The sequence below is a fragment of the Heptranchias perlo genome, chromosome 1, assembly GCF_035084215.1.
Source record: "Heptranchias perlo isolate sHepPer1 chromosome 1, sHepPer1.hap1, whole genome shotgun sequence".
Taxonomy (NCBI): Eukaryota; Metazoa; Chordata; class Chondrichthyes; order Hexanchiformes; family Hexanchidae; genus Heptranchias; species Heptranchias perlo.
The window spans coordinates 39,758,340-39,780,339 of record NC_090325.1 but is presented as its reverse complement, the minus strand read 5'-3'; the positions used below and the strand labels follow the sequence as shown (position 1 = coordinate 39,780,339).

The window sequence follows — 22,000 nt, the reverse complement described above, 5'->3', positions numbered from 1 at the left end:
CCAAATCCAAGAAGCCCAAGATGTGACTTTGCATTAACTGTACATGCACAGCATGACAATAGTGTTCAAGTTGCATTTGCAACTTTGGAGCATCACAGTGCATACACAGTATTCTGTTGCACAATATAAAGGGGGTGATTTGATACCAACGGAACCAGCGCAATTAATGAACCACTTACAAAAGGGGCTCAGTATTTATAAAAGGGTTATCGTGATGCCAACTCTCAACATGCATCTCACTGGCATAACATTACTTCCTTTAGCTGAAGCAGGTTGAACTGGTGTCACCACTGTAGTTGTGAAATAAATTGGAAAGAGCAAAAATTTGCTTCTGTTTTATTAAAATGAAGTTTGTGGTCACTCATGAGCTTCAATGCTATGAAATCTCAAATTTTAGGTTAAACAAAAACTCAAGTCACGAAATATCACCACTGCAAGAGAACAAAAAGCTTTTGCACGCATCAGTTCTTTAAATACTTTAAACATTTATTAAATGTTTAAACTCTGATGAGATTACAGCTGACAAATTTTACTATCAACGACAGCAGCAAGACACGCCCTAGGAACGTAACAAGACAATGGCTACATTTTTTTCATGCCATTAAAGTCTACACCAAAAAAATCATTTTAAAAAAGTACAAAATTTTTATTGAACTAAACACACAAGATATAAAAGCCTCAAAAAATATGATGAGCTCAGACTTGCGTGTGGAGCAATTTACAACAGTAAAACAGAAGAGTGCTTTTTCCTTTACAATATTTTCTGCTCATTGCAGCCTTGTTGAAAATGTCATTTATGTTACCTGCTCATAAAATACAGTATCTGTCCAGAGTTGAACTGCTCAGAAAACATCCATCGATATTGCTAATATAACTGATGCCATGGTATTATTTAACTATTATCACTCCATCCAGCTTCACCCTTCCCCCAACAGATATCATAATTTCACGAAAATAACCCTCGTCTTTGATTCCCACTCAGTCACAGCATTTAAAAATACAGCAATTGGCTGAATTCTCTACCGTTCAAACTTGCTTTAAGGACATTCAAGGTGCAATTGGAGGCCCTGTCACGTGATTAGGGCATCGGTCAATTCAAATAAAATTTTTGTCAATTGCAAAGGAGAGCTCCCTGCCACTGTACGGGGTCCAGGGCAATAATCTATTAACTAAAGCTGAAAAAGATCAAGAAAAGCAAACATCAGGGTACTGAACAATGAATGATGGACAATGGACTTCTACCTGTGCTGTACTAGGAATGATAGGTAGAAGAATGAGACCTGCCTATAATCAATTCCCTGGTATAGTACAGGTGGTTGTGTTGCTTAATTTGTTTTAAAAAAAAAATGGGGAATATGTCCCAGGCTTGGGCAACTGCATATTTAAGGTAGTAAAACATTTTCAATTCTACAATTGATAGCAAACAAACTACAAAAATATAATCTTCACCTATTGTGCATCAAATCCTCCCAGTTCAAAGATTCTAGCTTTACCATCACTACAGATTATTTTAAAAATTAAGGTTCAGTGCAAGACCGGTTGAAATTCCACTCTGACTGCAATGGAAGAAACACTGTAGAGCCACAGACGTGTCCAGGATAACCAAATGGCAAAATGAGACATCTGGAAGTTGCAGCTTTTTAAAAAAAAATGGATTTAACAAAATTCATGTGATTCTGGGACATTGGGCAACACAAGATACTTAACTTGACAGTGAAAAAAGAATTAAACAGGGCATTATCACCTCATTTCTTTCAGGCTGGTTCAGTTTCCTGACCAACCTGCTGTGAAATTTCTGGTGTGCTAATGCGGTTGTTCGGGGAAGCTTGCACTATGGGTGAGAAATCTGGAAATCTGAGTTTTAAGCAGCTTTTTTTAAAATAAAGAATGGATTTAACCAGATTCATGTGGTTCTGGAGATACTGCAATCTGCTACATCACAGTCTCTATTATTACTTTAGTTTTCCCCCAAATTTCTTTGGTGTTTGTTTTTAGCTGAGCAATGTCAACGCTGGGACAAGAGACATTTTTCTACCCAGTGCAGCACCAAGCACTCCCAAATTGCAATAGAATGAGCTAGATGCAGAGTACAGCTTCCTCTATTTTCTCCAACTATGTGCTCTTATCCCAACTTTGAGAGGCATCTCCTATTGCGCCAATGTTCTATTTCCATTTACCACAACATGTGACTAGTTGGCATTGAATTGGCAATCTTAGTCCTCTGACTGAAATTGCCAATTCAAAAGCAATTAGTGCCACATTAGAGACCGCTAGGAGCTGCATTGTGACTGTGCCAATCATATTTCACATATGACTTTTACAACTAACAAAGAAAACTTTAATTCCATCAGTTCAGGCTCCACTTGAACCCAGATCCCAAAGGTGAAACGGCATGTTGCTAACCCACTGCCCCCTCTTCCAGTACCTTGTCAAAACTGGGAGAAGAACAGTAAATCTGTTGTGTCAGGCACGATGCTTGTCAGTGCACTCTCTTCCATTTATAAACATTAACGAGTATCCTATAAGGCAAGTTAGCAATATGACAATACCCTTTAAAGTGTAGAACTCTTATTTCTTGGCTTTCGCAGATTGCTATGCTGTACCAGGTGTCATTATTCCATTCCCTGCCCCCCTATCCACTATGGATTCAGTGTTCATTAGAAGCTCACAACAGGTTAGACAGAAAAAAAACACTTCACAGGATACAGGGCAGAGCCACTTTACCATCTCATCAGACCAGAGAAGATATCAGTGGAAAGAGCTATATCAGTAACAACAATTTGCATCCTGCAGAAATTAGACAAGGCAAAAATTTACTCTAACAAAACAATCTGGTTAGACTTACGAAAACTTAGTCAAATCAGAAGAGATAGTTAAAATTTGTGTTTGTCTCCTATCTATGATTAAAGGAAAACCCCAAACTGCACAATAGAAAAAAAAAATCAGACATGCCTAATCATTAAACAAACATTAAAAAAATGTTTCTTTTCGCAAAGACAAAAATTAAGGCATTGTTTACTTAACTCAACTCGACAATTTCTACCACCATTAATTTTGGTTTGCACATGTTACTGTGCTCAGATTGACCACTGATGACCATGCAGTCAACTTCACTTCCTATGAGTCCATTGTTTGCCTAACTTAATTCTTGGAGTTGAACTTTTCTAAACAAAAAAAATACTTTTAATAATTAAGGCTTACTGATCAGAGGAGGGACGCTACTAGGAACATTTCCACCAGCTGTGAAAGCTCAGCCCTGCAGGATTCAACTAAAAAACAGTAGTCCTAACTTCAATATCACTAGTCTTTTCCTCTTTTTTTTTCTTTAACCATTCATGCATTATTCCTTCCTCAAATCACTGGCTATTTAAACAAATCCTATTAGCTGTATTTCTTAACTTTCACCACTGGGTGCCACCATACTACTGTAAGAGCCCCTAGCGGAAGCAAGTAGGTTCTACAACTTAACAGCCTCAAAGCAAAAGCTTTTTATATCTGTGGGACACTTAGGTACAGAGCATGGAACGTTGCAAGCTACATAAAATTTTGAATTAATGTTCCCCTTAATTTCAATATACCCCAAGCTACTGGGATGGCTAGATTGTGAGCAAAGGTGTTTTCCAATCTTCTAAATTTCTAAGTAAGCTAACAGATCTTGACTGCCTTGGTTTAGTTAGGATTTAGCTGACAATGAGGCAACAGCTCCAAGAACAGCCTTTTTAAAACTTCCAGCTGCATGTGACCCATGAATTATAGTTTGGACAACCTTGCCTAATATAACATACCCATATCAGATTTTAGAGATATGATATTCTTCTGGATGATTGGACCGAAAGTAGTTGATACTAGACCAGTTCAGCTTATGATGCCCATGTAGACCAATCCTTTGACTTGGTAAGGTGAGTGAGCTGTTATAAGAAAACTTTAAAAGGCACTAGGGAAAGTGGGGTTCCTTGAAGAAAACAAACAGAATGCTAGTCAACCCATCAAGAAGTGTAATGTTGCTCTGCAAAATTTATAGGGTGGTACCTGAATTTCTCTAACTTTTAATAACCAAAATCGGAAATGGCAAGCAGTTTCTGTTTATCAGTCCACTTCAGTTTACAATTGTCCCGTTTCTGCATCAGGGAAAACAAATGAATCAACTCTCAGGCACCTGCTCATTGGCGCACGCACACACACACACACACACACACACACACACAGTAATTTCTCTCAAAATATCTTAATTATTAACTGCAAGGAAACTAATACTGGCCAACCTTTCAAAAAATAAATATTAAGTTGCCCACAAACATTCATGGTTTCTAGACTTGAACACACACATACCTTCTCGGGGTTATTTTCCTGAAATTTGTTTTCCTTCAATGCATCACACGTTTGAACAACTAATCAATTTACCAAAGTAAAATGATGATGCAATACACCCCTGTTTAATTTGGTCCATCAGAAGCAAACTTCTAATTTTAAAAAGACATGTGTTCAGATAAAACAGCTTACGGTAAGTAAACAACTTTTTAACAAAATACTGTTAATTGAAACTCAATTCCCCTCTTCTTTTTAAATAAGTGAATACCATTAGCTTCTCAATGCTGAACACCAATTCTACACAGTGACCAAAAGTGAGCACGGTTCGTGGTGACAGGAGAACTCTGTTATGTAGCATTAAAAAAATGAAGTAAATATGTATTGTAACTGTACAAAAAAACGTATACTTCTTCAAAGTGTTGAGTTTTTCTTTTAATCAAACTACAGCTTAGAAGTGATGCTGGCCACGATAACAGCTACAGTCTGTACAGGTGAGTTGTTTGAGGGGTTTACGTGACGTTCCATCGAAACAAGTAAAAGCTGCAAAAGGGGAGAGTTTGTCCCAACCAAAGCAGTCCCTTCTGCATGGAGTCACCTCTACTGTTTGATAACTGAATGTCATTCTGCGAGAGCTGCTTCTCATTTTTCTGATGCGCACAGCCGCTTGGACTTTATGAAGGCCATACCATGTGTCCGCATGTGTGTGTTCAAGGCAGCTTCACTTTCAAAAGTTTTGGAGCAAACTTTGCACTTTTTGTCAGTCAGCATCGTTTCAGCCTGATTGTCCTCCAGGCTCATTTTGCTGTCTGCCGGGTTCTCCTCTCTGGCCCCGTTTTGTCTGGCAACTTGCTGGGCATTCTTCATCTTGTGGACAATGAACAAATGTCTGGTTAGAGACTGGAGAGAGGTATAACAGAGGCCACACTCCCTACACTGGAAGGTTGAGCCATCAGTCTTGTGTTGGGGGAGGTGCTCTTGGAACTGAGTCACATTCTCTGTAGTGAAGCCGCAGACGGCACATTTATTGAGTTTGATGACGTTGATTTTCAGCTTCTTCAAAGGCTGCGTAATGGCTCCTCTGGGAGGAGGCCGAATCTCCACCACTGCATCCTCTAACTTCCTCTTTGGTGGTATCGGCATCTGCAGGAAACAACAAGGCTCCAAGTAAAATACGTTTGGTCAATCTCAGGAAAACTCCAGCAGCATTACATTTCTTACCACTAAAGGCATCTGAAACTGCATCTCTTCAGAACCCATTACGGGCCTTAACTTGCATTTACTGTCTTGCATATTACTGATTGATATGATACAAAATCAAACCAAAATTAGGTGCTGACAGTGATAATAAGAACATAACCCAATTGAGGGATTCAAATGACTGTCAAATAGTGACGACAAACTTCTGGCGGTTTGTAACTACTGACTGAACCCAAGTTTTGATTACAATCTCAAAAACACTCCCTGGAATCTGCTATGACTGATATGAATGCTTGTCTGGGAATTTTATTACATTTGTGTGATCTTTGCCACTAGTGCAGATTACCAGCGTGATCTATGTTTTTTGATGCATCACTTTTTTCTGCAGTGGGAGTTTACTGGATGGGGGAGGGGTGGTAAATTTGCACTCAAATGCTGGGAAATGGAACATTTGTCCACTTAATTCATCCAGTGTCAGTATCAAGCATTCCCAGGTCAAGTACAGGACAGGCTAGCTGAGATTTTCCTCTTTGGTGGCAGTGCCTCCACAAGAGTGGTAGGGCAGGATTTCTACCCACCTGACTGTTGGACAACTGACCTCTGAGATCAGCCTAATTTCCATTTGTCACGTAGGCTCCTGACGGTATTCCCACCTGTCCAAATGAATCCTTTCATGGCTGGGGGGAGCGTGGAAAAGAGCTGCTGCAGGCCTCAGCACCTGGAGCAGCAGGGCAGGGCAGGCTGCCCGGGGTGCATCATAAAGAGGGACATTTTGTGTCAAAATGTTTTTTTTAAAACTCACAGATGAAGGGAGTGAACCAATCACCCTGCAATCAATTCCACTCTTGAGGGGGTAGAGGAATTGTAAAATTTAAAAGGTCCTTAGCCCTTAGCATCCAGCAATGCTATGGTGATAACAGCCACCGAGATCTGGGCAGGCATTGTCAATGCCCGTCGTCACTGCCAACAGAAAGTCCCAGAATTGTCAAGAATCGGTGTTTTTTTGCCTCATTATTGGCCCTTTAATAGCTCAATTAAATCGTAAAATCTGTTGCAGATTTAAAGTCCCCTCTACTTCAGTGGTTTCAATTTTTTTCTGCATGTGTGGAATCGCCTGCAAGTATTGACACCCCCCTAGAGTACCCTTGCACATGTGGGTTCACTCCTGTGGACCAATTTCCTAACTTCTGAAAGATAGTGTCATCTACCCAAAAAGAAACAGTGCTATTATTGCAGATTTTTAAAAAAAAAATAGTATACAGCAGGCAAACTAACTTACTATCAAGTCGACTAAAACAGAAAAAAAGAGAGAAATCTGATAACCTTGTAGACGTCCTGGGGTCCCATTAGGAACTCACTAGCGTCTGGGGACCCTATGAAAACCTATGCTTTAACCCAAAAATGTACCTTAAACTCAACATTGCATAGCCAGCTATATCATTTTGACAATCCCATTTCCCACTTCAATTATCTTTGCAGTACTCAGCTCCAGACCTCACAATGGCCTTGTCCAAATATGAATGCAAGATCTGAATTCCAGAGGTGAGGTAAGAGTGACTGCCCTTGACATCAAGGCAGCAATTGACCGAGTGTGGCACCAAGGAACCCTGGCAAAACTGAAGTCAATGGTGATCGGGGGAAAACTCTCCAGCGGTTAGTGTCATATCCAGTACAAAGGAAGATGGTTGTGGTTTTTGGAGGTGAAGCATCTCAGCTCCAGGATATCGCTGCAAGAATTCTTCAGGGCTGCAGCCTAGGCCCAACCATCTTCAGCTGTTTCAACAATGACCTTCCCTCCATCATAAGGTCAGAATTCGGGCTGTTCGCTGATGCTCGCACAGTGCTCGGCTCCATTCACAATTACTCAGATAATGAAGCAGTCCATTCGCACCACAGGGAATGCCAGGTAATGTTCATCCCCAACAAAAGACAGCATAACCATCTCCCCCCTTGACATTCAATGGCATTACCATTGCCGAGCCCCCCCGCAAGATCAACTACCTGGGAGGGGGGGGGGGGGGGGGTCATCACTGCCTAGAAACTCAACTGGACCAGCGACATAAAAGCTGTAACTACTAGAGTAGGTCAGAGGGTGGGTATTCTGCGGCGAGTGGCTCACCTCCCTACTCCCTATTGCCTCTCCGCCACCTACAAGGTACAAGTCAGGTACAAGTCCACTTGCCGAGATGGGTGCAAGGCAGTCGGTTTTATCTTAAACACATAGCTTAAATATCCACCCCCTCCACCACTTGCGTACCGTGGTTGCAATGTCTACTAGCTGCAGAATGTACTGCAGCAACTCACCAAGGCTTCTTCGGCAGCACGCCCTAATCGGTGACTTCCACCACTTGGAAGGATAAGGGCAGCAGGTGCATGGGAACTTCATCACCTCCAAGCTCCCCTATAAGTCACACACCATCCTGACTTGGACAAATATCGCTGTTCCTTCATCGTCGCTGAATGAAAATCTTGGAACTCCCTAGTTAACAGCATTGTGGGAGCATGTTCACCACACGGACCACAGCGACTCAAAAAGCAGCCCACCATCAGCTTCTCAAGGGAAACTAGGAGCGGGCAATAAATGCCGGCCTTACTAGCGATGCCCACATTTCGAAAATGAATTTTAAAAATATCAAGTCAAGACTGCTGAGTGGCAACTTGTGCTCAGTGAGTTGGATAATTGCAACTGGATTCAGACCAATGCTCAAATTCCTTCCATCGAATGCCTGTACAGATATCAAGAAGAACTGATTTTCAACCAGTCAAATTGGGGCTAGATTCGAATCTAGATTACATTAGTGTTTTAACCCACTACACCACTTGTCCTTTGACTTGATGTATGATCACATTCACACAGAACGATAAACAATGATATTACTGCAGGCTTACTGAGGAATAATCTGCAGTTGATTTATTGGAAAATTCTGTGTTCACTACATAGTAAAACAACTTTAACCGATGAACATTTTACTTGCCTTTCTACACACTCAGAGCCAAGGCGCAGGACACTCTGCAGATGCCAACATCCTTAAATGGAATATTTGCGAATAGTCAGGAAGGAGAAGGAATCTGAATGGCCGACTGAAAGCAGGAGGGAGATTGTTTCTGGAGACAGAAGCCTATATTTTAAAAGTTTTCGCCATAGCCCCAAAATTACAGGACTTCCAGCAAGGAGCCTCATTCGATGGGAGTGTAGATCAGAGAAATCAAAATTAGGGACGGAATCTTGCAATTTCAGGGCTTGTAACTTTTCAGAAAGAATTACGGGCAGAACATGTTTTGGAGCTCCACACCCCGCACTCTAAAATAGTTAAGTAGGATATGTGTCCCAATGTATAATTACTCACCTTGTTCTCTTCTTTCTTTGGGGATTCTACTATGGTTGTTGACTCTGTCATTTGTGACACGTCAGGATTTTTAATGCCATGCATGAGTCGAATGTGTTTCTCTAGCATAAACCGTTTGGTGAATGTACGTTTCGAATCTGGGCAGTTCCTGGAAATAAACAGAGATGGATACATAAGCAAGATGTATAGTGCAAGGACTCAACCAATTACTGCCTCATCACTGGCATTTTCAACTTTTATACAGATAAGTGAACAAACTGTCCTCGTTAACCATGAGTCCTGGTTTAGCGATTACAACTCGATATTTTGGCCGTAACAAGCAGTTCCGATCACTTGATCACAAGAATATTACTGCCTTTGAGAGGGTACAGACAGTAACAAGATAATTCAGTTATCAAGAAACTAAGAAGTTTGGCTTGTGTCCTTTGGATAAGAGGAGACTTCAAGATGATGTAACGAAGTATTCAAGATTATGAAGAGATTTGACAAAATTTATAAAGGCAAATTGTTCACTATGGTGAAGAATTCAAATAACAGGGACCCAAGTTAAAAATTAGGAAGTTAGGAGCAAGGACACTTTTTCATCCAAAGGGTAACAGAATTGTGGAATAAGTTACAAGGGAAGACCACTGAAGCGGATAAGATAAACACGTTCAAGAGACGGCTACATGCATTCCTGGAGAGGAAAGGAATGGAGGGATATTTGAAAGATGAGCTTGAGATCAGTCATAAAGAGACAAAGGCCTCGATATTACCAGGGAGGTGGGTTGACAGCGGTGGATCGACTGGGCCCGTGGGTAACCCGCCCAGTAAAATCGGCGCGTTCCCCACGCTATCGCGAGTAAATTCAAGCCACTTACCTTGGCTTCCGGGTTTCCCATTGGAAACCTGCGCAGTGGGCAGACTGCGCACCCGCATCACAGGCTGTCAGCTGGAGGAGCCCTATTTAAAGGGGCAGTTCTCCAATACTGTGCCTGCAGCAAACAGCCAAAATTGCAGCATGGAACAGCTCAAGGGAAAGGCTGCTCCCAGGTTTAATGATGCCTTACTCCATGTCTTACTGGATGGGGTGAGGAGGAGGGAGATCTTCTACCCTGCGGACGGGAGGAAATGGTCTGCCTCTGCCACCAAGAAGGCCTGGCTCGAGGTGGCAGGGGAGGTCAGCAGCACCAGCAACATATCCTGCACCTGGATACAGTGCAGGAAGCGCTTCAATGACTTAACTAGGTCAGCCAAAGTGAGCACACTTATTCCCCTACATTCCATCTTCCACATCACCGCCCCCATCCCACAACTCCTTCTGCACTGCCAACACTACTCTGTCACATCACTCCTCACACCCACTCAAACCTCATCCTCAACTTACATGCACCTCTCCAGTACTCATCCCACCACTACCACTCAACCCAATCCTCATACAATCTCATGGCTTTGTCTCATACTCACCCTCTGATGTATCTCTTTCACGGTCACCCTCACCCAACCTGCCACTACCCATGCTGCAGCCACAGGGGATGCATCACATATGAGTGGTAGGAAGTATAAGGCAAAGATTTTGTGAGTACAAAGGGGATGCACAAGGGTGTTTGACGGTTTGTCTTGTTTTTTTTATTTATATTTGATTTTGGTTCAACTCACATTAAATATTATATTGTCACCACTACTGCCACGTCTTGGCCATTCTTGACTAGCTTGTGCAATAAGTCCCTTTCATGAGGTTCTCCATGAACTCCCACACTTGATGCCACCCATTGGGTCACCCTACAGTGTAGTTGCACAACTATTTTGTGCAGGTGCCTTTGGCGCAACACTGTGTTGTGGAGCGCCACGTGGCGGAGGTGGACAGCGTGCCTGGTGTTGTTGCTCGTCCTCTGATGAAGTGATGAATGCAGCTATGGCGCCCCCCCATCCTGACGGTGAGCGTTTGAGGGGGTCCGCAAAGTAGGTAAATATTTTTGCACAGCAGAGTTTATGGTATAAATTAATAATTTTGAGTGGAAAGACAAAGGTATTGCAGCCAAAACTTTGTCTGAAATGACCGAGTGCTCTGCTGCAATAAATGAGGTAATCCCCCCCAACGGCCAAAAAATCCTTTACATCCCCCACTGGCTGCTGACTGAAACACGTCTGCTCCAACAGGGAGTGTTTCCCAAAGCACGGGAAACATGCTGAGGATCCATAAAAATTGCACCCCTGCCAAAATCTCCTGTCAATGAGGTCTGTCACGTACCTCAACTAGGTAAGTAAGTATTTAAATTGTCATCCCGCCAGCTTTAATTGCCGGTGGGAGTCCCGCAAGCGGGAGCTGCACGCGCACCCGAACGCGTCACTGGGGAACCCGGAAGTGGGCGGGTTGGAGCTGGGCTCCGGACCTGCTCTGGGATTCCCCGATTTTATGAGCTCCTCCGCCCCCAAGGCACCCGCTCGGTCATCCTAAAATTGACCCCATAAACTCTACCATCCACAAGCAGTGTTACCACCTTGACCTTTGCTATCTCATATGGTCTTGTTATCTTTAAGGTCACATCACTTCACTTGTTTCATCACTCACATAGCCTTTCCCACCCCCACCCTGCAACTTTTGTTCCCTGTGACATGCTCCCTAGCTCATTCACCAGCACCCTTTCCAACTCCTAACTCTCTCTCCTCCAACTTGACACCCATCCTGACATTGACATAACGATTAATTTGTTTAATAACTATCATGCCTCCGCTTTCAATGGCCTTCCACCCCCATTCTTCCGTACAAGTGCCACCTTTATGATCTCAAGTCCAAAGGCCATAGACTACTGCACATTCAGCTTTCAACCAGCTTTGTTGTCCACTCCAGATCTGCTTATCCATCTCAAACAGGATTGCCTCTCCCTCTCTGCAGCCAAATCTTCGCATTACTCCAGGGTTTTTCAGCAAGGAAAGGACAACCGCAAACTCATCTTTTCCGGCATCCATTCCCACTTCTGATGTTAGGTGCGAGGATCTCATGGAACTTCTTAGTTTCCAAAGTCAAGACCATCGATTCAACTTCCTCTGCTCTACCTTTCACATTTGCACAAACCCTCATTGCAGCCCCTCCCCATAGACTCTGAGCTCTCCTTTCCCAGCTCTCATCAGGCTCTTTTCCTCCAAGAAGCCTACTACTCGCTCCCTCAATCTCCTTCCTGACCAGCGCCTGGATAACCTCCGTAGGCTCCCAATCCTATCTCTAACCTGCCCTCTAAGTGTCACCTTGGTCCAGTGGTAGCACTCACCTCTGAGTCAGAAGACTAACAGACATGAACACTTGACATAGGCTGACACTTCAGTGCAGTACTGAAGTATTGCTGGGGTATTATCTTTCAGATGAGATGTTAAATCATGGTTCCCTCTGCCTCTTCACGTGGATATAAAAGATCCCATTAAACTACTCGAAGAAGAGCAGGGAATTCTCCCACTTTCCTGGCCAACACTTATCTCTCAACCAAAACTGATGAACTGGTCATTTCCCTCAGTATGCAAAGCAAGATCCCACAAACAGCAAAGTGGCTGCCATGTTTGCCTACATAATAATAGTGACTACACTTCAAAATAATTCATTGGCTGCCTTTCACAAGTCCAAGAAAAAGAGACAAATTCTGCCCTCTTTTCAGCGTGATTCACTGGTGAAGGCCAGGAAGACAGCGTACAATATGCAAATAATCGGAGGCTGGAAAGTCGGCCAGGGTTGGGGGTCATCCCTGTAGAGTACAGAAGTCCCACTACCCCAGAGATCCACTCCAAACAACAGGGGTTCGGAAAGCCTAGGCCATTAAGTCTAAATGTGATGAAAAGATGGATGCTTTTCAGCAGAAGGGCTAAGCAGGGGAGGATATGGAAACAAATGGGCTTGGTGATGAATAGAATGTGGGGTTTGAAGCTCAGCTCTGGGTCAAACAGGATGCCACGGTTTCATATGGTCTATTTTAGTTTGAGCAAGTGGCTGGGAAGTGGGATTTTTGGGTGACTGGTAAAGGAGCGGAGTTTGTGGCTGGAGCCGAAAACAGCAGATTCAGTTTCCTAATGTTCAGTTGCAGGAAGTTGAAAAAGAAATCTACCTCTTTGCCACCACCCTTGATTCCAGGACTGTTGTTGTATAATCTGACTGACTGTCCAACATGATGTCCTGGATGAAGACCCAATTCTATACAAGGCTGAAGCCATTTTGATCAGCTCCCACCAGCCCCTGCACACCATGGGCTCCAATTTTAAAAAACCTTTCTGTTTGCTCATCCATCTGAACATAGCGAAATGCAAATTCAGCATGCTTCGACCCTGAGCTGAGTTTCAAAGCACACATCCAGCCCATTATCAAGACCACTTTTCTCAACCTCTGGAACACTCCTTACTTATATACCTATTCATAGAATCATAGAAGGGATACAGCATGGAAGGAAGCCATTCGGTCCATTGAGTCCGTGCCAGCTTTATGCAAGAGTAATCCAGCTAGTGCCATTCCCCTGCCCTATCCCCGATTTCTGCTGCTGAAATACTCAAGCACACCTTCATCACCTTGAATCTAGATTTCTGTAGTTCTCTCCTCATTAGCTTCCATAGCTCCATCCTCTGTGATCTTGATTCAGAACAGATCTAGCAGCTCAAAACTGGGCTTCCATGAGGCGCTTTGGGCCATCAGCAGCAGCAGAATTGTATTCCAGCACAATCTGTAACCTCATGGCCCGGCAGATTCCTCACTCTACCATTACCAACAAGCCAGGGGATCAACCCTGGTTCAATGAGGAGTGTAGAAGAGCATGCCAGGAGCAACACCAGGCGTACCTAAAAATGAAGTGCCAACTTGGTGAAGCTACAACACAAGACTACATGCATGATAAAAAGCAGAAGCGATTCCACAACCAACGGATCGATCAAAGCTCTGCAGACCTGCCACATCCAGTCCGAGCCCGCATGCAGCAAGACCTGGATAACATCCAGGCTAGGCTGATAAGTGGCAAATAACATTCGCGCCAGACAAGTGCCAGGCAATGACCATCTCCATCAAGAGAGAGTCTAACCACTTCGCCTTGACATTCAACGGCATTACCATCGCCGAATCCCCCACCGTCAACATCCTGGGGGTCACCATTGACCAGAAACCTAACTGGACCAGCCACATAAATACTGTGGCTACAACAGCAGGTCAGAGGCTGGGTATTATGTGGCAAGTGATTCACCTCCTGACTCCCCAAAGCCTTTCCACCATCTACAAGACACAAGTCAGGAGTGTGATGGAATACTCTCCACTTGCCAGGATATGTGCAGCTCCAACAGCACTCAAGAAGCTCGACACCATCCAGGACAAAGCAGCCTGCTTGACTGGCACCCCATCCACCACCCGAAACATTCACTCCCTTCACCACCGGCGCACTGTGGCTGCAGTGTGTACCATCTACAGGATGCACTGCAGCAGCTCGCCAAGGCTTCTTCGACAGCACCTCCCAAACCCGCGACCTCTACCACCTAGAAGGACAAGGCAGCAGGCACATGGGAACACCACCACCTGCACGTTCCCCTCCAAGTCACACACCATCCCGACTTGGAAATATATCGCCGTTCCTTCATCGTCGCTGGGTCAAAATCCTGGAACTCCCCACCTAACAGCACTGCAGGAGAGCCTTCACCACACGGACTGCAGCAGTTCAAGGCGGCGGCTCATCACCACCTTCTCAGGGGCAATTAGGGATGGGCAATAAATGCTGGCCTTGCTAGCGACGCCCACATCCCATGAACGAATAAAAAAAAAATTAACCAGAACACTGCAGCTCAAGTTTCTCCCACACAAATTCATGCACATCCATCAGCTCTGCCTTCGCCATGCTGCATTGGTTCTCTTTGCTTCAATGGGTCAAGTTCAAGATCCTTATTCTCCTCTTCAAATTCCTTCATGACCATGCTCCATCCTGTTCTCTGGCTTTTCTGAACTTGTACCCTCTGCTCTTCTGAATTTGGTTCACTATTTGTTCTTCACTCCCTGCACTCCACCATCAGAGATCGACCTTTTAGTCATCATGCCCTTACCTTCTGGGACATTCTTCAAAAACATCTTCACCCTTCTACCTCTCTATGCTTTCAAAAGCTTCCTAAAGACTTTTTTTCTTAGACTATGTTTTTGGGCATCACCTCTAAATCTCACTTCCTTCTTGGTGTCCACCTTTCCTAACTGAGACATTCCTTTATGCATATAGTAGTATCTAAATGCGAGTTTTTGAAGATTAGCTATTTTCAGTAATTCCAATAGCACTAGGTGCCAAGAAAAATTCTCCTAGGGTGAGATTGCAATTTCTATTGGGACATTTGGAGATCTGACAAGCAGAGCTAAGACACTTCTCCAGAGGGAAAGAAAATCAGAAGGACAGTAAATGTGTAAATGCAGTAGCTCACTCAGAACAGCATCAGCAGAGACAAGACATTTGCCCACCCCTGTGATCAAGGAATCGTGAAGGGAAGAGAATCTGAGGAGTCGGACCAAAACTTACGAAAACCCATTTTATGGCTTTATCTGTCCCTCTAATTTTTCCTTCAGTTTTAGTTGTTAAAATATTACAGAGATGTTGCTTCCTACAATATGTTCAAGAAAAAAGTGCATTTACTGAAAATTAAGCAGTCTTTTGGTTTTCAGAGGGCTTGAAGAATATGTTATATACCTGTGGATGACCTGTAAACTGAAATACAGTGGAGTCTGCTTAATGTCACACCTAATGTGCCCAAAATCTACCGCACTAATTTGACTAACACAGTGCGCAGCAGCAGTAAAGACAGCAAATAGGATCATAGGTTGTATCGCCAGAGGAATAAAGCACAAATCTCAGGAAGTGATTCTGAATTTGTACAGCACACTGGCCGAGCACCAATTGAAGTACTGTGTACAATTCTAGTCACCATATTATTAAGAAAGACATCCAGGCATTGAAAGGGTGCAGTGAAAGGCAAGTAAATTGATAGCTGGGATTAAGCACCTGAGTTATGAGGAGAGGCTGCAGAAGCTGGGGAGGTTTACACTGGAAGAAAGGAGGCTTAGGGCGATCCTATTTAAGTATTCAAGATTCTAAAGGATATAGATAAGATAAATGTCTAATAGGTTTAACATAGTCACAAATTCTACAAGAGGGCATGGCTTCAAACCAAGAAGGAGGATTTAACTACTTTACACAGATAGTGGTGAAAACATGGAATGTACTGTCAAGAAAGAACATAAGAACATAAGAACATAAGAAATTGGAGCAGGAGTAGGCCAATCGGCCCCTCGAGCCTGCTCCGCCATTCAATAAGATCATGGCTGATCTGATCCCAACCACAAATCTAAAGAACACAAGAAGTCGGAGCAGGACCCGGCCACATAGCCCCTGGGCCCTCTCCGCCACCCACAGGGCATTGACCGATCCGAACTCAGCTTCATGTCCAATTTCCTGCCTGCTCCCCATAACCCCTAATTCCCTTTACTTCTAGGAAACTGTCTATTTCTGTTTTAAATTTATCTAATGATGTAGCTTCCACAGCTTCCTGGGGCAGCAAATTCCACAGACCTACCACCCTCTGAGTGAAGAAGTTTCTCCTCATCTCAGTTTTGAAGGAGCAGCCCCTTATTCTAAGATTATGCCCCCTAGTTCTAGTTTCACCCATCTTTGGGAACATCCTTACTGCATCCACCCGATCAAGACCCTTCACAATCTTATATGTCTCAATAAGATCGCCTCTCATTCTTCTGAACTCCAATGAGTAGAGTCCCAATCTACTCAACCTCTCCTCATATGTCCGCCCCCTCATCCCCGGGATTAACCGAGTGAACCTTCTTTGTACTGCCTCGAGAGCAAGTATGTCTTTTCTTAAGTATGGAGACCAAAACTGTATGCAGTATTCCAGGTGCGGTCTCACCAATACCTTATATAACTGCAGCAATACCTCCTTGTTTTTATATTCTATCCCCCTAGCAATAAAAGCCAACATTCCGTTGGCTTTCTTGATCACCTGCTGCACCTGCATACCAACTTTTTGATTTTCTTGCACTAGGACCCCCAGATCCCTTTGTACTGCAGTACTTTCCAGTCTCTCGCCATTAAGAAAATAACTTGCTCTCTGATTTTTCCTGCCAAAGTGCATAACCTCACATTTTCCAATATTATATTGCATCTGCCAAATCTCCGCCCACTCACCCAGCCTGTCTATATCCCCTTGCAGGTTTTTTATGTCCTCCTCACTCTCTACTTTCCCTCCCATCTTTGTATCATCTGCAAATTTTGATATGTTGCACTCGGTCCCCTCCTCCAAATCGTTAATATAGATTGTAAAGAGTTGGGGACCCAGCACCGACCCCTGTGGAACACCACTGGTTACTGGTTGCCAGTCCGAAAATGAACCATTTATTCCAACTCTCTGCTTCCTGTTCGATAACCAATCCTCCACCCATGCCAGAATATTACCCCCAATCCCGTGATTTTTTATCTTAAGTAATAATCTTTTATGTGGCACCTTGTCGAATGCCTTCTGGAAGTCTAAATACACTACGTCCACTGGTTCCCCTTTATCCACCCTATACGTTATATCCTCGAAGAACTCAAGCAAATTTGTCAGACATGACTTCCCCTTCATAAAGCCATGCTGACTTTGTCCTATTAAATTATGCTTATCTAAATGTTCCGTTACTGTCTCCTTAATAATAGACTCCAAAATTTTACCCACCACAGATGTTAAGCTAACTGGCCTATAATTTCCAGCCTTCTGCCTACTACCCTTTTTAAATAACGGTGTTACATTAGCAGTTTTCCAATCTGCCGGGACCTCTCCTGAGTCCAGGGAATTTTGGAAAACTATCACCAAAGCATCCACAATCCCTACTGCCACTTCCCTCAAGACCCTAGGATGTAAGCCATCAGGTCCAGGGGATTTATCCGCCTTGAGTCCCATTATTTTACTGAGTACCATCTCTTGAGTGATTTTAATCGTATTTAGCTCCTCCCCCCCGAGAGTCCCCTGTTTGTCCAGTGTTGGGATATTCTTAGTGTCCTCTACTGTAAAGACTGAAACAAAATATTTGTTCAGCATTTTTGCCATCTCCATGTTTCCCACCATTAATTTCCCGGTCTCATCCTCTAAGGGACCTATGTTTGCCTTAGCCACCCTTTTTCTTTTTATATAACTATAGAAACTCTTGCTATCTGTTTTTATATTTTTTGCTAATTTCTTTTCATAATCTAACTTCCCTTTCTTAATCAATCCTTTAGTTACTTTTTGCTGTCTTTTGAAGAATTCCCAATCTTCTATCCTCCCACTAAGTTTGGCTACCTTATATGTCCTTGTTTTTAGTCGGATACTATCCTTGATTTCTTTACTTAGCCACGGATGGCTGTCATTTCTTTTACACCCTTTTTTCCTCAGTGGAATATATTTATTTTGAAAGTTGTAAAATAACTCCCTAAATGAACACCACTGCTCATGTACCGTCTTACCCTTTAATCTATTTTCCCAGTCCACTTTAATCAATTCTGCTCTCATACCATCATAGTCTCCTTTATTCAAGCTCAGTACGCTTGTTTGAGAATCAACCTTCTCACCCTCTAATTGGATATGGAATTCAACCATGTTGTGGTCGCTCGTTCCAAGGGGATCCTTAACTAGGACATTATTAATTAATCCTGACTCATTACACAGGACCAGGTCCAAGGTTGCCTGCCCCCTTGTAGGATCAGTTACATACTGCTCAAGAAATCCATCCCTGATGCACTCAATGAACTCGTCCTCAAGGCTGCTCTGCCCAATTTGATTTGTCCAGTTAATATGATAATTAAAATCCCCCATAATTATGGCTGTTCCCTTATTACATGCCCCGACTATCTCCTGATTAATACTTCTTCCAGCAGAGTTGCAACTATTAGGAGGCCTATATACTACGCCCACTAATGTTTTTTTTCCCTTATTATTCCTTATCTCCACCCAAACTGTTTCATTATCTTGATGCTTTGTCCCAATATCATTTCTCTGTATTACAGTGATTCCTTCCTTTATTAACATAGCCACCCCACCTCCCCTTCCTTCCTGCCTGTCCTTCCTGATTGTTAAATACCCTGGCATATTTAATTCCCAGTCGTTGTCACCCTGCAGCCATGTTTCTGTAATGGCCACAAGATCATACCCATACGTAGTTATTTGTGCCGTTAACTCGTCCATTTTATTACGAATGCTACGTGCATTCAGATAAAGAACTTTCAAATCTGTTTTGTGACGCTTAGTTCCTGCTTTTTCCTTTTTTAACACTTTACCTATTACTCCATACCTTCTGTCCCTTCCTGTTACGCTTTCCTCTCTCTCCCTGCTCAGGTTCCCAACCCCCTGCCACTTTAGTTTAAACCCTCCCCAACAGCACTAGCAAACACTCCTCCTAGGACAGCGGTCCCGGCCCTGCCCAGGTGCAGACCGTCCGGTTTGTACTGGTCCCACCTCCCCCAGAACCGTTTCCAGTGTCCCAGGAATTTGAATCCCTCCCCCTTGCACCATTCCTCTAGCCACGTATTCATTTGAAATATCCTCCTATTTCTACTCTGACTAGCACGTGGCACTGGCAGCAATCCTGAGATTACTACCTTTGAGGTCCTATTTTTTAATTTACCTCCTAACTCCCTATATTCTGCTTTTAGGACCTCATCCCCTTTTTTACCTATATCGTTGGTGCCTATGTGCACCACGACAGCTGGCTGTTCGCCCTCCCCCTCCAAAATGTTCTGTAGCCGCTCCGAGACATCCTTGATCCTTGCACCAGGGAGGCAACACACCATCCTGGAGTCTCGGTTGCGGCCGCAGAAACGCCTGTCTATTCCCCTTACAATTGAGTCCCCTATCACTATAGCTCTGCCACTCTTTTTCCTCCCAGCCTGTGCAGCAGAGCCACCCGTGGTGCCAGGAAGTTGGCTGCTGCTGCCTTCCCCTGATAAGTCATCCCCCCCAACAGCATCCAAAGTGGCATATCTGTTTGAGAGGGGGATGGACACAGGGGACCCCTGCACTACCTGCCTGCATCTCTTACTCTTCCTGGTGGTCACCCATTCACTTCCTGCCTGTATACCCTTTACCTGCGGTGTGACCAACTCGCTAAACGTGCTATCCACGAGTTTCTCTGCATCGCGGATGCTCCACAGTGAGTCCACCCGCAGCTCCAGCTCCGAGATACGATCGGTCAGTAGCTGCAGGTGGACACACTTCCCGCACACATGGTCGGCAGGGACACTGGTAGTGTCCATGACTTCCCACATCTTGCAGGAGGAGCATAAGGGACTGATGTATCAGCAAATTCAAGGCAGAATTGGATCAGTTACTTGAGAAATATTTGACAGAGGAGTACAAGTGGTATTGTGGGACATGCTGGCCTAACTTTTAGGATTGTAACACTGAAGGTAACCCATTAGAATGAACAAGTTACTATCAGCATTACAATTGGAAAACTTAGGCCACAATTTCCTAGACAATGGGACCGTTGAGATGAACTACAATGTATATATTACTGTATACTATATATTCCTATGACCATGAAAAAAACATGGAGCACTGACACAATCCTATTGATGAAGATTGGGGCAGCTATGGGTCAGAATGTGGATCTTACACATTATTGTCAAACAGGCCTGTCTTGGATATAATCCACTTGGGAGGCTGTGACTCAAATTGATGGACAGTAAAAAAACTGATTGAAACCAGGAAATGTTTATTGTATATTATTCCATGACCAAAATAGCTCAGGGAGGCTGGAATAATCCATTCTTTAATGGAACAAAGGCAGATACATCTATATCATGTTTAACACATGGAACAGTCATCCAGTGCCAATCAGACCATTCTGAAATTCATTCATTGACAAACTGAGGCAAGTGCTTTTTTTTTCTGCTACTGCAAAAAGACTATGTTAAAATTTTACTCAGTATACATCATCCGGATTACAAAGTGAACTTTTTAAGTGTAGCTAAAATATGTGCTTTAACAATGGCACATTTTATCTGGATTCAGTGTAATTTTAACAGCTTTATGCATAACTGTGCGCGCGTGGTTGGGGGTGGGTATCTTATATAATTCAAGGTCTTGTTCTGGACAACGCAACACATTGAATTTTTTCCATCATCAGCAATAGCTTTTGGATATGAAGATGCATATGGATCAACAATCCTTTGTGACTAATTCCATTACAGTCAATTAACATAATGCTTTCCATGTCACGCCAATGATCAAAACAGCCTAAATACTAGTTTAATAGAAATAAAAAAAAAGATCTTCTACACACAACCCTGAGAGAATACTGAAAATAGCTTTCATTTGTCCAGCATAAAAATGGTCCATACCTAGAGGTGAATAGCATTTATTGTGCTGATACTGTCATCAAATCTAATCAGTGGGTCTGCTGTCTACGTCAACAACAATTCCATTTTCCCAGTGCAAAACATTTCTTTACCCAGAGGTGAGAGGCATTTATTGTGATGATAGCATCATCAAATCTAATTAGTGGGACTGCTATCTATGTCAACAAAACTCTAAAAGGTTAGAGGCCATCAGTGGTCACTCTCTTGTACTGTTCATGTAATCATGCTGGGTTTTGATGAGATCATCATTTTTCCTTAAGGAAAAATACACTGCTAAACTTTAGCTATAACATTATGCCTGAAAAAAAATTAAACTTTCAACCTGTGTCAATATTTGAGAATGATCTACACTTCTACTGCTCAGCAGAGTGTAACAGAACTGACAATAAATACCTGCATGCAATTCAAATTCTGATTACATTTCTGGCTAATGACTACCACAGTTGCACTGCATTGTCCTCAGAACACAATACACTGGTCCTTCAATATGTCCCAGGGAGTGGCACAAAGCAGCACTGAGTGGATTTTTGCTATTTAGATGGGGAGAGAAAGACAAATACAAGTTACCCTGAGCCAGTCCTACACAATGCATAGTGACAATACCAACCTTTTCAGAAACCTGGAAGCAATGTCTATCCTGCCTTTTTGGGTAGGAAATGACAAGGAAAATGAGGAAAGAAGGCTTTCAAAGGAGCAAAGATAAATATATTGTAAAATGGTGGCAATAACAAGATTGTGCTAGGACTTAAGGACATTAATAGGGGGAGTCCATGACAGTACAAATCACACGTGGGCTATTGG

The 22,000-nt window shown here is 43.2% G+C and overlaps 1 protein-coding gene across 3 annotated transcripts in view; it reads right to left on the bottom strand.

Moving 5' to 3' along the window:
- Positions 1-465: 465 nt before the first annotated feature.
- znf532 (zinc finger protein 532) overlaps positions 466-22,000 on the bottom strand; it is a 154,978-nt gene continuing 133,443 nt past the window's right edge. For all 3 annotated transcript variants that reach the window (XM_067984087.1, XM_067984104.1, XM_067984095.1), the window contains 2 exons: positions 8,853-9,000; positions 466-5,448 (listed from right to left, as the gene is read on the bottom strand). In XM_067984087.1, coding sequence (XP_067840188.1) covers positions 4,948-5,448; positions 8,853-9,000 — 649 coding nt within the window. In that variant the 3' untranslated portion in view covers positions 466-4,947. The remainder of the gene's footprint in view (positions 5,449-8,852; positions 9,001-22,000) is intronic.